Source organism: Elgaria multicarinata, chromosome 17 (genome assembly GCF_023053635.1).
Source record: "Elgaria multicarinata webbii isolate HBS135686 ecotype San Diego chromosome 17, rElgMul1.1.pri, whole genome shotgun sequence".
Lineage (NCBI taxonomy): Eukaryota > Metazoa > Chordata > Lepidosauria > Squamata > Anguidae > Elgaria > Elgaria multicarinata.
The window spans coordinates 28,884,009-28,902,156 of NC_086187.1; the positions used below are offsets into that span (position 1 = coordinate 28,884,009).

An 18,148-nucleotide genomic window follows, 5' to 3' on the forward strand; every position below is an offset into this window, starting at 1 on the left:
CCAGGCCCAGGTTGACAAATGCCCTCTCCTCTTCTGGTAGAGCCAGGTCAGCCCCCTGGTTTAACAGGGAGCTGAAGGCAGTGAAATGGGGGGGGGGGGGTGACAGCTAGAGCACAGATGGAGAAAAACTGCGGATGAATCAGACCAACATGGGCTGGAGTCCAGTTGGAGACCTACTCCAGGGTGGTGAAGGCAGCAAGGAAAGGTTACTTCTCTGCTGCCATCACATCCTCTCAGATGTTTCCCAAACTATGCGAAGCCGCCTTCGTCATGATGCTGGAGAGGGGGAGCCCGAGCAGTCGAAGGCTTGCTGTGAACAATTTGCTTCATTCCTTACAGATAAGGCCGCACAATCACAGTGAAGGAATTAAGCCACAGCAGCCTATTTCCACCGCTGTGCATGCCGGCCAGATTTCCCTAATGACCCTCGCTGGCATGGCTTGCCCTGTCATCTGAACCTGGGTGGCATGGCTTGGTTGAGGGCCCAGCAGCCCTCAGATAACCCAACAATAACTGGCACACATGGCAGGGATGGCGAATCATGGGGTCTTGTTAACCCCACCACTAGCCATACACTAGCTTGAATTCACCCTGATTTGGACAGGTGGATGTTACCTTGGCAACCACTTGTCCAGTTGGTTTGGATTCTTTTCTTGAAGTGCCCACCCCCACCCCCCGGCAGGACTCTGCACCAATTGTCGCCCTCCAGGCCCCATCATTGCAGGCCTTCAAGTGAGTCCTAAAGACTTACTTATTTATCTTGCCCCATATTTGAGAACACTTTATTGGGTGCCACTTTGTATATGGCATTCCCTGGTTTTAATGGCTAATTTTGATTTTATTATTGTTTACAATGTGCAACTGTCATTTCGAAGTCATCTCCTTGCGTGTACAGTATTTTAAGATAGATACGGCCACAAACGTGTGGAGCCTTAGCAGGCACCTGTCTGGTCACCATTGCTGCGGACAGCTGGTTTGGGTATGAATGTGAATCATCAACTCCTAGAAGCATCTCCTCAATGTAGTTGGGGAAACTCTGGTTTGTTCTTTACCCAGTTGCATCCCAAACTATTTGGGCAGAGGTTTAAATCTTATTCATACCTGTGCCATCCTAAAAGGTGGAGTTTGGAATATTTTAGGTAGGAATAAAAAGGTAGATGACAAGCAAGTTCCTCTTCACCGTTGAGTGGCAAATCATACAGAGATGTGAAATGTATCTTAAAATTTGAAGTTGGTGGGGGCTGGTTACAACAAAATCATGCATGTGGGTAACAAACCTAACTCCTAAACTAGGGATAGCTGATGAATTCATCCAGCTGTATGTCTACCTGTGACTCAGAAAATTAGCTAACCTGCCTTACTGTCTGTACCTGCATTTAGATGAATGCTAGACAACCATCTGTCAGGTATGCTTTAGGGTAGATTTATGCATTGAGAAGGGGGTTGGACTCGATGGCCTTATAGGCCCCTTCCAACTCTACTATTCTATGATTCTAAGACACTAACATCTTGCTTTCCTTCCAGATGGGAATGGCCAGTAACCCAAGTTCCTTCGGGCAGCCGTTTAGTCAAACTGGAGGGCAGCAGCTGGGAGCGGCAGGCGTCAACCCTTCCTTACCAAATAAGCCAGGCATGGCAAATAGCTTGTCTCCCTTCCCTTCAGACATCAAGAGTGTTTCAGTTACCAGTGTGCCAAATATGGTGAGTGGCCTATAGCTCACTTGAGTTTTCTCTGTAGTCCTTTCGCGTTTTCCAATGACACAAACTTTCCAGGTTGGTAAAAAAGGAAATTGCTCTGGAAAGGTTTCTTGTATTCAGGTGAGATGATATTAGATCTCTCATATGGCTGGAATGGAGTATTCAGAAGGGGGCCACCCTAAATGGCTCGGCATAGTCGCATGTGTCCATGTGATGCTCTCCACCTTATCCAGGCTACCTGCTAGCAGGCGCATGGGGCTGGCACGTTTGTACACAGTTTATTTCAGCAGGTTTTGAAGGAGCAGTTCTGATGGATTGTGCCTTGGGAATACATATTTTAGCAATTTTGGGGAAATTAAGGAAGCTAAAGGCAGAATTTGTATGTCACCGTTATGCTTCAAAAATGCATTGTGAGAAACTTACCAAGTTATTAATGAAAGAGGATGGGTGGTGGTGGTGTTTCAAACCTACAGTGCATAAAATCTTTCATTATGTGCCATGGAAGGAAGCTGATTTTGGAAACATTTTGGAGAGATATTTTGAGGGACACAGAGCCCCGCAATCTTTTTTTGCTCCTGAAAACATTAAATGAGCTGACAGTGAAAGAATAATCAGGATTTGGAAATCTAAGACTATTGACCGAACGTGTAAATTGATTACTTGCAAGGGACCTCAACACAGAAAAGTTTGCCCACTCATGCTTTATGACATTGCAAAAACATGGCCCTTTCTGTCTGTCACCTCAGCCAAAATTCTGGTCTGTGTCCTTGTCATCTCTTGCCTTAACTACTGCCATCTTCTTTGTGATTCTCCGTTGCCCACTGTGGCCCCCTCGCATCTCTGAAGGTCTCCTGCTCCTTCCGAAGACTCCACCATTTCTCCCTTGCTGCCCATATGCTGGAATTGCCTTCCAGAACAGCCCAGTGATGTCGCTTCCCTGACTTATTATTATTTGCATTTTTATACCGCCCAATAGCCGAAGCTCCCTGGGCAGTTCACAAAAACTAAAACAATTCAAAGTGTAAAACAAACAGTATAAAAACATGATATAAAATACACATTAAAACAAATTAAAACATACCATACATGATTCAAACATCCTGAAATCATCCTGAAGATATTCTAAAATTTCACTGGATAGGCCTGCCGGAATAGATCAGTCTTTATTGCTTTTTTAAATTCTAAAAGACTGTCAAGTTGATGAATCTCCTCCAGCAGGCCATTCCACAGTCTGGGAGCAGCAGAAGAAAAGGTCCTTCTGATCCCTCCTCTGTCTTTTCCATGAAGTCTTTTGCTGAACGTCCTAGTTCCTGCGTCCTCCTACAATTAAGCCTATAACCAAGTCTGTAAATCAAGGATTGCATTTTCAAAATAGCAGCTGCACACACATCGTGGATTAAATAACCCACTGTATTGTGCAAACCAGTCCGTTGTGTAGAATTTCAAATTTTCATGCATGCAATTGTTGGCATTGTAAGGGCCACATTTATTTTCATGTTGGCATCACTTGAAGACCACTGTTTTGGTTTTGTTCTTTTGAATAATTAATCACTTGAAATTAGGAGTCCTGAAAGCTTTTTGCTGTTTGTGAAGAGTTTGAAAGTCCTTGCAAAGGCCATGATTTGACTGAGTGATTAATTAATGCGTGTACTACTTTCTCAAAAAGTATGAAGTTACTTTCTTAGCCATTATGAAATTGAGTGGAAAAGTTCAGTGGATCATGACAGTCTCTGACCTATTGTATAGGATAGTAATTTTATTTATAATCATTATTTTTATTATTTATTTATTCATTTATTTATTTCTTACCCGCTTCTCCACTTGGATCGAGGCAGGAACAACAGCGAATATAAAACACATAAAAACTGATTAAAAACACAGTATACATGATTAAATCATCCTTAAAACATCCTAAAAACATTATAAAAATGTTGCATTGTTCTTGGCGCCTTAACTTCTCTGAATGCTAAAAGTTCAGAATGAAAATAGGTACGTTTATAAGGTGTTCGTTTTTGCATGGAGCACCTTGGCATGGCAAAGTAGTTTGAGTTGATGGTCAAACTACTACTATTTAATAAGAGTACATTGCAAGCTGTACTGCTTTAAAGCACACCACTGTCTTTTCCCCTCCAGTCTCAAATGCAAACCCAGGTACAGCAGGTGGGAATTGTACCCACACCGGCAATTGCAACAGGGCCAACAGCTGATCCTGAGAAGCGCAAACTTATTCAGCAGCAATTGGTTCTGCTCCTTCATGCCCACAAGTGTCAGAGACGAGAACAAGCCAATGGAGAGGTGCGGCCTTGTGCTCTTCCCCACTGCCGAACCATGAAAAACGTCCTCAATCACATGACGCATTGTCAAGCTGGAAAGGCCTGTCAAGGTAAGAGCAGGTGGTTGAAACGTCCCACGGTCCGTGATGCGTCCGTGATGCACCCAGGTGGTTTGGAACACGGAGCTGAGATTACTCGAATGGTAAAAGGCTTCTCTTAATGGCTTTTCTCCTGATCCTAGTTGCTCATTGCGCATCATCACGTCAGATCATATCCCACTGGAAGAACTGTACGCGGCACGATTGTCCTGTGTGTCTCCCATTGAAAAATGCCAGTGACAAGAGGAACCAGCAACGTAAGTAGCAGTTGGGAACTGATGTACAGAGAGGGAGAAATGCTCTGTAAATACGTTTTCCTCTGGTTCTACTTTGGCAGGGCACACTTACGGTCTAAAAAGAAACGACGCAGAAAGAAACAGGGATGCTACCTGGCCTCAGGCGTCTGCAGTCTCTGTTAACCTCCCGTTTAGATTACTGCAGTGTGCTCCATATGGGGCTGCCCTTGAAAATGGCTCGGAAGCTGAAGCTTGAGTGAGATGCGGTGGCCAGTTTGATAGCAGGGACCAGAAGGGCCTCAGCATATAACGCCAATTCTGGCCCACTTGCACTGGCTGCCTGTATGTTTCTGAGCCCAATTCGAGGTACTGGTTTTGACCTTACAGGCCTTACATGGCTTGGGGCTGCAATACCTGGTGGAGCACCTCTGTTTGTATGAACCTACCTGCACCACTACAACTAACATCTGAGGCTTTCTGCCAGGGGAGGTTTGGAGGTTGGCAACAACAGAGAGGGCCTACTCAGTGGTGGGCCCTCTGCTGTGGAATGCTGTGCAGAGTGAGGCCCTTCTGGTGCCAACATAGTCATCTTTTGAGAGCCAGTAATCTGGAATGCCGTCAAGGGCTGCAAGACTTCCCTCTATCCCCACGCATTTGACAGCATAGGACGGGGCTTTATTAGTTCTTTATCAGGCCCTGGTCATTTTATTGTTAATTGTTTATGGCGCTAAACAAATGGAAGACAGAATTGCTCTCGGTCAGTTGGAGTGCAGCACCCCTCAATTGGGAGCCGAACTTGTGTTGCATGGGATAGCACACTCCTTGAACCCGGGTTCATACCCTGAATTCCTTGCTTCCTGTACTCTCCACTTCCTCCCCCAGAGATCCTCACACAAACCACATATTTTCCCAGAATAAAGAACATAGCCTAGCGTATCCAGTACAGCTAACAAATTTATTTTGTAAAGGGAAATTGAGTCCTGCCAACGAATTGAAATTTGAGACATTAAAAATGAAATTTTTTTTATAATGTTTAAATTCTGGGCTTAAATTTAATAAAACAAATAAATGGGTTTTCACTACTAGTCTGCAGAGACCCTAAAACATAACCTGAATGAAGACAACTCAAACTTTCTTTTTCAAAATTGAGCAAGGATTAAAGCATATATGTTGCTCAGAACTGCGTGACTTGAGAGCTATCATAGTGTGGTGTTTTGACTCTTGGACTAGGCCTGGGTTCTTATCCTCACTCAGTGTTGATGTTGACTGGATGATCGTGAGCCAGTCACACACTGTCAGCCACAGGAAGGGGAGAGGATAAAAGGGGGGTGGGGTGGAGGACCACGTGAGCTGCCTTTTGCTTCTGGTTGGAAAGGTGGGATCTGAATGTCATTCAACAAATAACCATAAAAGGTGATCAGTTCCTCCCTCAGTTTCCCCTAATTGTGCGTTAGTATTTTATGTATGCGTTGATTCCTGTTGGAGAAATTCCATTTGTGTGTGTTTATCTCTTTTGTAGCGCTCCTTGGACCCCCAGTTGGTGGAATACAGAATTCAATTGCCTCTGGAACAGGCCAGCCAGCAACTCCTATGAGTAACCCTAATCCCATTGACCCCAGTTCCATGCAGCGCGCCTACGCGGCTCTCGGCCTGCCCTACGGCAACCAGCCACAGGCGCAGTTGCAGCCGCAAGTGCAAGGCCAGCAACCTGCCCAGCCTCAGGCCCATCAGCAAATGAGGACCATCAATGCACTGGGTATGTGGGGAACTTGATTCTAATAGCATGGATATAACAGGTTGTTTTTTAATGGATGTTCATTGCCTTCGGGCATCCCCCATTTAGAGCAATGGGGAAGAGGCAGGGTATTCAGTAATAAACCAGCAACAAATGTAATGGCAGCCTTGTTCAGAAATTGGGGAACAATTCTATTTATGCCCAGGTGTGCTGCCCTAAGGCTGTGTGGGGTTGCGCAGCAAAAAGTTGGGAAGTTTGGATAACTGTGGAGTAGAGGCAGGCTGTCACCTTATGAAAAATGTGGGTTAGCTTTTTGCTTGTGGCATTGGACACCTGTTTTCTAAAATACATGATGCTTAGAGAGCCATTTCTGCTTACTGGTTTGTTTTAAGTCTCATATTCAAAAGTATTTACTTCGTTGGGTATTGGAATAGAAGTGGCTTAATTGCTTCATTGCTGTTTTAGACGCTGAGATTGGAAACATCTTCGTTGATATTTGTAACAAACCTTTGAGCAGAAATCATTGCGGTACTATATGGTTACAGACAGCTAATTTACAAATGGTACCTTTTGTTTGATTTATCCTGCAGTGCATATGTTAGTGTTGGTAATTTAAAGGTGGGAATTGACTGATGATTCCCTGAACTAATGAGGACTAATCTTGTTCCCAAAGGAGCTAATCAAATGAACCTGGCTGCAGGTGGAATCACAGACCAACAAGGTAGCATGCTCCCAGAGACGGCTCTTCCGACAGCACTTGGAGCAGCAAAGTAAGACATGTTTAAAGGGTTGTTGGGTATTCAAATCTGTTTACGATTTCCAGTTGTAGAAATAACTCTTTAGTAGCGCTTTTTCTTACGGTCATTTCATATTCCCCGTTCTCAAATAACTCCCCCATTTTTGGTTTTTAATTTCCCTTCACCAAGATAATGTAATTTAATTTCATGACCTGTACGGTTACAGTCAGTTACTTGATAATTTCTTAACCTTTGTAACAATGAGTAGGGATGCTTAAAATCAGAAGTAATCTGGAATACGATCAAGAGCTACAAGAGCTTCCATAATTGCCTTTTCTTTAGCCCCTTAATGAGTGATGGCACTAATTCTGGCAGTGTTGGAAATCTCAGTGGCTCTATGCCAACAGCTGCACCACCTTCCAGTACCGGGGTGAGGAAAACCTGGCATGAGCATGTCACTCAGGATCTGCGCAATCACTTAGTACACAAACTGTAAGTATTTGTCCTGGGTGGGCTCAGCTTACTATGGGACTGGGCAAGCTTGTTCCCTGAAATGCAGCGCTGGTCCTTGTATTTTGGGGCTTGCTGGCTTTGAAGACTTTATTAAAAGTTGGAGGGTTGAAGTAAGAATCGGCGTTCTCTTCACTGGGTGAGAAGATACCTCATTAAAAAAAAAATCTTCTCATATTCTCTCAATTTCCCCATTTTATTTCTCTTACACACACCCCTCCCATTTTCCCAGGGTCTATCATAGATTTCAAATATGTAATCTTGTGGGGAAACTGTCTCTCTTTGAGTTTTTTAAGGGCTGGAGTTTTAAAGATACTTCTGCATGATGTTGGTGGATATGAAAGTAAGATTTATATTGATCTTCTAGCAATGTTTATAAGGGGATTTAAATATTTTCTTTCCGCAGTGTGCAAGCCATCTTTCCGACTCCTGACCCAGCCGCACTGAAAGATCGCCGGATGGAGAATCTGGTGGCGTATGCTCGGAAAGTAGAAGGAGATATGTATGAATCTGCTAACAGCAGGGTGTGTTATGTACCAGAGGAGCTGGATTTTGTGAACTGCTGTGTAATGCAACGTTTCTGCAAATGTCTCTGATTTAAGGGCATTCCTGCACTGCAGGGCTTGCCAGTGCCTCCATTGCACGTTGCTTTGCTTTCTAGCAAAGTGCCATGGTGCAGGACCCCAGCCCATCAGCCTCAGGGGACAAGCCTCCTGAGTTCATTGTTCAGAGAGAGGGCTCGGTTACAGAAGGGGGCGGGGGTCATGAAGTCTCCACCTCCATAAGACCTAGTTCTCCAGGGAGGCCCCAAGGAAAAGCTCCTCTGTGTCCAGAGGACTCTAGCCATGAAGACATGACTGTGCCACAGCCACCTCTGTGTCATTGCAGCCCAGCGCTGCTGAAACAGGCCAGACCCCTTTAATAGGGAAGGTGGGGCTAAAGGAAGCCAACGCCCTCTTTAAGGCTCAGTCACAGCCTGCCTCTTTTTGGAGAAACATGTAGGTGAGCTTTTCTGACCTCCAGCCCCAGCGTCGCTTGTAGCTATCCGTGGTGCTGCCGCATTCCTATCTCTCTATCTGAGAAAACTGACCCCTGCTTGGTCCAAATCCGCTGAGCCTGACCGGCCCCAAGTCCTTGGTGTGGACCAGACTGTTTCTGGGCGGTCTTTAGAGGCTGCGACTACAGTGAATGGCAGTAGTCCAGCATGTCTTGCATCCTGAAGAGCTGGAATCCTCAACCTTCGTGTTGTGGTCGTCGTCTGCCCAGGTCTTGATATAGGCAGCGAGGACATTGTTCCCGTGGGCTAGAGTCTGCATCCTGGCCAAGTTTCAGGAAATGTCACGGTTGTTTCAACACAGGTGCTCAGATTTTTAGATTGCAAATTATGAGGCGACTGATTCAAATTGTAAGTGTTCGTGTAAAATAAAGCAAAGCCATTGTTAATCTGAGTCATCCATGCTACTTTCTTTTTGATACATTCTGAAACCTGATCCTAATATTTCCCCCTTTCTAGGATGAATATTACCATTTGTTGGCAGAGAAAATCTACAAAATACAAAAGGAGCTAGAGGAAAAACGGAGGTCTCGTTTACATAAGCAAGGGATCTTGGGTAATCAGCCAGCCTTACAGGCCCCCGGGGCTCAGCCTCCTGGCATTCCGCAGGTGGCAGCAACCATGGGACAACCGCAGCCTGTGAGACCTCCCAGTAAGTACTTCACAAAGCGAGTGGAGAGATGGAGCAGGGACATTCGTTGTTGTGGTTGTTGAATTTATTACCCGCCCTTCAGCCTGTTACAATGCTTCCAAGGTAGCGTACAAGAGAAAGGAAAATATGAAACAGCCAAGTTGAATAAAGCAACAGGAAAATCACCCTGGAATTTTTGCACATTATCTATAAAACCACGTTTTACTAGTAGCAGCACCCTCAAGGGTATTCCTGAGACAAAAATATTATCACTGCCTTCTAAAAGTCTGAAGAGATCATGTCTGCTGTGCCTCCCTCAGAAAGGAAGGTGCTAGAAATGAGAAGGCCCGGCCCCTTGCAGAAGACCATCGAACGTCTCTGCATGGTCTCTGGAGGAGAGCTTCTCCACATGGTCTCAGGCTCTGGGGAGCTTCGTGCCAGTGAAGATGCCCCTTGAGAGGTCCTGAGGCCAGGCTGTAGAGGGTTTTAAAGGACAGCACTGGCGCCTGTAATTAGCCAGAAGCAAAGTGGCAGTTACTGACGTTCTTATTTATGGTCTCTGTGCATCATGCGCTCTGTTTCTGTGTCGACGCAGAGCCTCCATTGGAACGTCCTGCAGCGGAGACACTTAGACGAGAAGCCTGCCCTGGTCCCTTCCCAGGCCTGCCTAGAGGGCGGCACTCCTGTTTCTCTCCTCAGTTTCTTTTTGACTGCAGCAGCAGCATTGTTGAGCTCTTTTAAACACTTTCTGTTTTATTTTATTTATTTTTGTTCAACGTAATTTGCCACTTACGCGTGTATGCATGGCCCTTTGGGCCGCTTTCCATAAATGCGCAGTTTGTGGGAACAAATTGCCTCTGACTGATGACAACAATCTGTGTCTGTTCTCTTTGGTCAAAGGCCATGTGGCCGAATCCTGTGCTCATTGCCAAGGATTTACCAAACAGGCAAGGAGGAACCGCTTCTCACGCTTCCATGCACTACTTTGGGCATGAGCCTTACAGGCAGCAGATTCCGTAAAGTAACCAGAGTCAGCTGAAAACAATCTCTTAAAATGACTTTTGGTGCACACGGGCGGGGGTAAGGGTACAGCTTTGAAAACCAGCAGTGCAGGGGATGCTGGGATTTGGTTTTCAACATGGCATTGTCTGTGTTCCACTCCCGGATTCAAGGGCATAATGGTTTTCTCCCTTCTTATGGCCCAAATATTCCTAAAGGCGCTACAGAACTTCTGTCCATCAGTTTCCAGGCCAGCCTCTACCTGGAGCTTTCTGTACTTGTGCGTTTTTAGTCAAGTTAAGAGGTTTTGAATCTGTGAATCAGTTAAAGGCTGATCACACTTTGGTTCTCTTCCAGATGGGCCGTTGTCCATGCCAAATGTGCCTATGAGCCGCATGCCGGTCTCTCAAGGTATTTAACGTCCGCTAACCTTCTCCTTTTTTCAGCCTTTTTCTTTGTGAGCCTCATATTTGGGGTGTGGGAGTTTATCCTACCTCTTCTGTACCACCACACTTACCTTGCAGCTGCTGTCTCCAGTAAGTGGGTGGGAAACAAGTCACTTTTTTTGTATCCTAGTCTTAATTTTTATGTTTAATCAGTCACCTGGATTATACCTGTTAAGACTGTTTGAACAGTTGAGGTGGGCAGAAAAGGGCCTTGGAAGTTGCCCGTGAAGTAGTGTCTATTTCTTAAACGCCTTGAATTCTGGTCCTCGTTGCTCTACTTTCCGGCCTTCCCAAACCCAGAGCCAACCAGGAGATACTTGAATGCAGTTTTGGAACCGTATCGGAGGCCAAAGAATGTGTGTGATTAGGCCTGCGTAGCTCTCCTATAGGGGACTCCGCTGAGAGCCACCTGGGCAGTCCCTGCTTCCACCATTCATGGACGGTGCCCTCCGCTACCTCTGAATAAGGAAAGGCAGACTCAAGAGCACATTGCCCCTTTAAAAAGCAGGATAGGAAAATGTGGGGTCAGAGGATGAGGAGGCCACGGGAAAGAAAGCTTTTCCACATTGAAAGCTCGGTACCTTCAGTTCCTCCGTTAGGTTTTTGCCAGGTGTGTTTTGATTTCATTGGGTTTGCTTTCACAGCTTGTCATTTTGCTTCCACTTTGCTGTGAATTGTTATCAAGAACAAGGGTAAAAGAGTCCCTCTGTTGTTCTCTTCTCCCCTAGCACATGCGCTGCAGCGTGTGTGGGCCAGTTTTTACTGCCAACGAGGTTTGATTTCTGACAGAAAATGGGTGGATTGAGCTGGGTGCCGATCAGCGCACGGGCGACTTGCTCCTAATGGGCTGTTTTGGGGGGTCCGTTTTGCAGGAGTGAAACAGTTTAACCCCCTGTCCATAGGGAACGTCCAAATGCCTCCGGCATCGCTAGGGCCTCGTGCAGCTTCTCCGATGAACCTTCCCGTCCAGATGAGCAACATGGGTTCCGTTTCAACGGTTTGTATCTATTCTTCTTCTCTTCTCATTGTTCAAAGCTCAGCCTTTAGGATACTTTCAAAAACTACACTCTGATGCCTGTTGCCTTGCCTCGTTTCTAGCATTGCTACAATCTGCATTTTGGATTAATTCAATTACTCTGAAAGTCTGTCTTCGTTTACTGTGTCAGGGCAATTTTTAATTTGAAGCTCTCAAAGGAATTACGGAAACTTTGGGAAGTGGACTGTCTCCCGGTTCCCTGCATTACACCGGAGGGGGGAAAGCATATTCTAATGCATGGAATGAATAGCATTTAAAGAGCACATTGCAAACTTAGCTTGGTTCAAAGAAAAGTTGCAGTGTTCTATTCTAAGGTCTGATGTGTGTTCTTCCTCCCTTTTGATGTTGATACCTCTTGTACCTAAAACTCTTGGTTCAGACTCCTAAAGTAGATGGGCTATTTTGTTTCCTAGATGGCTCTGTCTCCTTCCCGGATGCCTCAGTCACAGAACATGATAGGAGCTCATTCCAACAGTCTGATGGGCCAGGCCTCTACCCAAAACCAGTTCCTGCCTCAGAATCCGTTTCCTGCCTCCAGTGGAACTCTGAATCTCAACAGTGTAGCCCTGGGTCAATCAGCAGCGCAGGCAGGAGTATCGCAGGTATGGCCTCTTGTGAACCTGGAGAAACCAGAGACGTTTGTTGCTGCGTCTGTTACTTGTTCCACTTCGCTCCATTCGCCCTCCCCCTCTCAACCCCGATTTTCAGTGCTTCTGAATTGCTCACCCAAACCTTTGCCAACTGTGTGCCAATTAGCCTAGCTGTAGCCGCCTCTTGTCAATTTCCTGGTACATTACCTACTTTTCCCTTTTGCTGCTTCCTTTGACAGCTGAAATATACAAGGAAATTGGCCAGGAAAGACAGCTGCAAGTGCGCACTTGTGAAAGATGGACAACAGTAATAATAATAATAGTTTAAAAATTACAATCCCATTTGTGCATTTTTTCAGTACCAAAAAACAAAGAAAACCCCACCAGGGAAACAAAAAGGGGAGGGCGCCAAGGCAAGGAGGAAAGACGGGCTCTGCCACGAAGGCGCCTGGGATAGAGGTTGAACTGGTTGGAGGACTGAGAGAGGGAAGCAGGGGGAGAGCGAGCTACAGCAAGTCCCGTGATCCGCCTTACTTGCAGGGTGGCTTAGCGTCACGTGGGAGCCCGCCCATTGACTTGCCTTAAATATGAGCCTGGGTCCTGGTCCTCAGGAGGCTCCATCGTTTCCCTGGATGGTGCTCCTCTCCTCTGTATGACCTCTGGTATGCCGAAGAGCCTCAGCAACCCGAATCAATGAGTGGCCCCAGTGACCGTCTTGAAGCAAAGTTGACCTCTTGATTCCGTGTTGCAGGTTTTGTGACAGCTGTTTGCAAGTGGGATCTCCTTGATTCTGGATGGTTCAGGCAGCAGTTCCATGCAACTTTAAACCTAAAACCTGTGACTGTGTCACTCAAACTGGCAAGGACTTGGTCTTTTTAGGGGACGCATAGAAAAATAATGGTGGTTTTTTCCTGCTGAAGGCCTACTGTCAGCCATATAATGAAATTAAAAGCTAATTCCTCTCTGAAACTGCTGGTTTGACTTATTGGATGACTTACTAAATTATTATATACTTCTTTAATCAATTTGCCTTAAACCATTATGTTTCTGATTCATCTTAAATATAGAAACAATTTGTTAAAAAAGGAGTGAAGCGAACAGGAAGCAATTCCTTCTCAATCTGCAATCAAATTTACAAGTCATTCAAATTAAGGCAACAGCAATTCATTCCAAGGGTAGATGCTAGTTGTATGTGTGCTCAAATCGTTAGTCAGAGTTGGAAAAGTTAACAACCCTGGTCGGTATTCCAAGTTGCATACATAGGTTGCCTTATTGGCGTCCCGTGGTTCTTTCAAGGGGAGGATCCCTGGACATCCCCTGTGACCAAAAGGGATCTGGAGGTTGGGAGACAGCAATGCATCTCACTCTGAGCTGATTGAAGCCATCGGAACTGGGCAGCGTTTTAGCGGCTACTTTTGCAAAGAGGAAAATGCTTCCGGGGAATTTCCCCGTACGCCGCCGTGATGAGTTGATGAATGTCACGTTAATAGCATTTTCTTTCTAGCAGGGGCAGGTTCCTGGTGCTGCTCTTCCGAATCCTGTGAATCTCCTAGGATCACAAACTAGCCAGCTCTCCTGCCCTCCAGCCACCCAGCCCCCCCTTCATCAGCCTGCACCTCCTTTACCCGCGACGGCCGGCGTGCCGCCGGTTCAGCACCAGACCCCACCGGGACTGAACCCTCCACAGCCAGCAGTGCCTGCCCAGCCGTCCACCCCCACCTCCTCTTCTGGACAAGCCCCCACTCCAGCCGCTGGCTCAGCTCCGAATGCCGCCAGCATACAGATGCAGGGCACACCTTTGGGGCAAGCGGCGGCAGCAGCGCAGGCTCAAGGCACCCCACAGCAGCCTCAGACCCCAGGGCAGCCCCCATCTGTGCCAACCCCACAGCCATCACAGCAGCAGCCAATGTCAGCCCAGGCCCCGGGCACTCCAGTAAGTACTTGGCACATTTGCATTACTGAGCCCAGGCCTAAAAGCACAGGAGGAGTTTGAACGAGAGAGAGAGAGAGAGAGAGAGAGAGAGAGTGCATTTCAGGTGTCGGGTTGCAGCATAAAATGAGTGGTTTGAGGACTGTCATCTAGCGAACAGAGTAGCTGCAGGTGTGCAGCCCCAGGAAGATGGAGCAGCATTTGTTCACATTCATCCCCCTTTTTACCCTGGAGTCTCCTCTCTTTCTTTCACTCTTTCCCCTCCCTCCCTTACTGCTCCCTAAGTTGGAATTTGGATTGTAAAATTCCTTGGAAAGAGGGATCTCTCATTTCCCTCTTTTAAACCCCTGTGACATGGTCATGTAAAAAAGTGCGGAGAATCCCACCTGGTCAGCTTCAGTAGGGCTTGCAGAGAAGAGACTGGGAAGGAGCTCTTGGCCAGTGGTGGCGCACTTGCTTTGCATGCAAATGACCCGGGTTCGATCCCTGGCATCTCCAAGTGGGACTGGGAGAAGACTCCCATCTGAAGCTGCTGCCAGTCAGGGTTGACAAGGCAGAACTAGATGGCTGTGTAGAAGAAGGAGACCGCTTCCCGTGTTCCTAACCTGGTGCCAGTTCTCAGCCAGAATGTTTCAGTACAACGTGGTCTGGCAGCGAGCAAACGCAGCTGTTGAAATGCAAACTGCGTGGGTAACCTCCAGCCTGTTGACCAGATCAGCCCACCGAGGCCTCAGCCCCCACTCCGGAGGCCCTCCTCCCCATTGGGAAGGGGCGAGAGAAATCGGGAGCCACTGCTTCTGGGCGTCTGGTGGCCTTTTAGTGGTGGTTCCCAAGGCTTCCCTCGCTCCTTACCTTTCCCCATCAGAAGCCTGGCCTCCGTGCGGGCTCTTCTGCCACTTCTCTGCCACCTTCTCCACAGCTAGCATGGAAGCCAGTTGACCAGCACAGCAGGGCCAGTGCGCTCCCCATGGTGAGCCAGGTGGGCCCTGACTTACGCTAACACACTGTTAGCCGTCGGGTATCAGAGCTTGTGGGTTCGACAAAAAGCCGTGGGGGTTTACAGAATGCATTAGCCAGCCATGCACCCTACAGGAGTCGTGCTGTGCCTGCTTAAGTGGCCTCTAACCCTCACTTCCATTTTGCAGAGTTTAAAGCCGGCTCTTGTGTGTTCAGTATCTTCTTTTTATCTTGCCAGCTATCCCAGGCAGCAGCAGCAAGCATTGACAACAGGGTGCCTACGCCAGGTTCTGCCGCCAGCGCTGAGGTCAGTGCCCAGCAGCTTGGGCATGAGGCTCCGATGCAAGAGATTAAAGCGGAAGTTAAGACTGAGAAGTCTGAGTCAGACTGTGGAGATGCTCAAGTGGAGCCAAAGCCGGAGGTAAGCGGGGGCCGAGTGACGACCCTTCCCCAAGCGTGTGATCTTCTCCCTCGCTTAACTGGAAATGTGACGTTGTGGGTGTTGGTTTTGCCTCGCACTTTGCAGCTGGAGGAGGACATCCCAGGGCCAACGCAAACCAAAGAAGAAACCAATGGGGTAGAGGTCAAGCAGGAACCGATGGAGGTAGAAGGGAGGAAACCTGAGATCAAAGAGGAGGACGACAGTGGCAGTAATGGCGCCACCTCACAATCAACGTCACCATCCCAGCCACGGAAAAAGAGTAAGCACCGGAGTTCACGCGCCGGATCCTGCTTAGCGCTCCTTTTTCTTTTGGATCCTGCTTTCGGCAGGAGGCAAAGAAGTATCTTGGTCAGTCAGAGCAAAGCTTCATCTGGTTCCCTAGCCCCATGTCCAGTGGTAGCCAGCTGGCCATGTGCCCTGGGACGCTCACAAGCAGGGGGTGATGGATGGCTGTCCCCTCTTGTTTGCTCGCAGCCTCTAGAAAGAGAGGCAGGTTTTCTCTGAATAGGAAGGTTAGGTCTTGCTCATCACACTTAAAAACCTCTTGTCAGTTCCCCATGAGTTTGTCTTTTCCCCAATACACCTCGTATTGAATTCTATCCGTTATTTATGAGTTGGTTAAGAGATTACAACTTAATTGCTTCAAGAATAAGATGACTCTCGATGGAACTCGCCTCTGTGATTCTTTGCATTAACCATTGTGAAAACTTCCCGCAGTCTTTAAACCTGAAGAGCTGCGCCAGGCCCTCATGCCCACCCTGGAGGCTCTGTACCGTCAGGACCCCGAATCGCTCCCTTTCAGGCAGCCTGTGGACCCGCAGCTCCTGGGCATTCCGGTAAGCGAATGAACCAAGTGGGGTAAGGCTGGCTCATGTCTTCTGGCTGCCTCGTCCTCACTAGAGTTTCAGATCATTCTGAAAATCAGTACAAAAATCAACAAGAAGATGATGATGATTGATTGATTACATTTCTGAAGCTCTGTGGGTGGTTTGCAAAGATTCAAACCCATTAAAAATACAGTGTACAAATTTTAAAAAATCATTGACATAAATACTCACAAGCAAACAAATATAGAAGGATATAGAAGGACAGGTGAAAAAGAATCAACATGGCTTCCACAAAACGAAGTCCTGTCTCACTTAGAGTTCTTTGAGAGTGTCAGTAAACATGTAGACAGGGGGGATCCGGTGGACATTGACTACTTGGACCTCCAAAATGCTTTTGACAAAGTCTCTCCCCAAAGACTCCTGAGCAAACTCAGCAGTCACGGAATAAGAGGAGAGGTCCTCTATGGACCTCTGGTTTAAGAACAGAAAGCCCCAATGGAAGGAAGAAAATAGTGGGGTCCCACAGGGATCGGTATTGGGACCAATGCTTTTCAGCTTGTTCATGAATGATCTGGAATTAGCACTAAGCAGTGAAGTGGCAAAATTTGCCAGTGACACCAAATTATTTAAGATGGTTAAAATACAAAGGGATTGTGAGGAGCTCCAAAAGAATTTTTCATTGCATTGATCAGAGGTTGGAAGTCATCGGGGTGGAGCTGTTTGCATAAGGTTTTGAGGCCAAGGATAGCATAGCAAGTGTCAACGGCTGTTGCTGCTCAAGTAGCCTCTGGAATGGAATCAAGTTGCCACGCTCACTTAGGGTTCCTCCCCCCCCCCCTTTTTTTTTTCCAATTTGAAGGATTACTTTGACATTGTGAGGAATCCCATGGATCTTTCCACAATCAAGCGCAAGTTGGATACAGGGCAGTACCAAGAGCCTTGGCAGTACGTGGATGATGTCTGGCTCATGTTCAATAATGCCTGGCTTTATAACCGCAAGACGTCGAGAGTCTATAAATTTTGCACTAAGCTTGCAGAGGTCTTTGAACAAGAAATCGACCCCGTTATGCAGTCCTTGGGATACTGTTGTGGACGCAAGGTGCGTATGGTTTTCACAGCTATAAAAGTTGTATCTTTGAACAAAAGTAATTCTCAGAAGTTTTAGTTTTAAAGGTTTTCCCTTGTTTTGGTCACTGTCCCTTTTTCATCTTTGGGATTCTGGGCATGGGTTGCATGCAGAGTTGCCTTATTGAACAGATGATTTAATGAGAATTACATCAAATATTATTTAAAATGTAAGTAAGTCTTTCATTTTAAAATAATAGTTTCAACAGTTCTAAATTAGTTTTATGTAACACTTGACAATGTTAAATCATTTAATTTACTGGAATTAGATGAGCACCATTCTATTACATCCATTTGATATGACCAGCACATCATGCAATTGAGGGCCTCTTCCATGGTCCAGGTCCTTTTAAAAACGGTTTTTGTATCTTAAAATAAATCTGAGCCACTCTCACATCCTTGGCATACATGGCACTGTCCAGGGCCTAGACCTTTTTGAACTATTTTGAACTATTCTAACAGCCCCTGAAGTTCTTCCGAAAATAAAAGTTACTACTCTTTTACAGGATAGTCCAGACGTTTTCTTTTTAAAAAAAATATTTTTAAAGCTTATATCACATCTCTTTCCCAGAGAGGGAACTTGGGTGGCAAACAGCTAAAAAATCAGAAATATTTAAAAAATGTTCAATCCCATGTTTATACAACAATCTCAACACACAAATAAATAAACAACAAGAATTTGTAAGAACAGCAGTTAACCATTTTGTTTATATAATAGAATCATGGAGTAGTAGAGTTGGAAGGGGCCTACAAGGCCATCAAGTCCAACCCCCTGCTCAATGCAGGAATCCACCCTAAAGCATCCCTGGCAGATGGTTGTCCAG

The 18,148-nt window shown here is 46.4% G+C and overlaps 1 protein-coding gene across 1 annotated transcript in view; it reads left to right on the top strand.

The window, feature by feature from the left end:
• CREBBP (CREB binding protein) overlaps positions 1-18,148 on the top strand; it is a 48,105-nt gene that overhangs the window by 10,812 nt on the left and 19,145 nt on the right. The window contains 16 exon segments of the mRNA XM_063143366.1: positions 1,525-1,701; positions 3,832-4,081; positions 4,213-4,326; positions 5,825-6,061; positions 6,714-6,810; positions 7,120-7,269; positions 7,694-7,811; positions 8,801-8,993; positions 10,329-10,382; positions 11,290-11,414; positions 11,867-12,055; positions 13,551-13,976; positions 15,169-15,351; positions 15,457-15,631; positions 16,090-16,208; positions 17,059-17,298. Of these exon segments, the coding sequence (XP_062999436.1) occupies positions 1,525-1,701; positions 3,832-4,081; positions 4,213-4,326; positions 5,825-6,061; positions 6,714-6,810; positions 7,120-7,269; positions 7,694-7,811; positions 8,801-8,993; positions 10,329-10,382; positions 11,290-11,414; positions 11,867-12,055; positions 13,551-13,976; positions 15,169-15,351; positions 15,457-15,631; positions 16,090-16,208; positions 17,059-17,298 (2,847 nt within the window).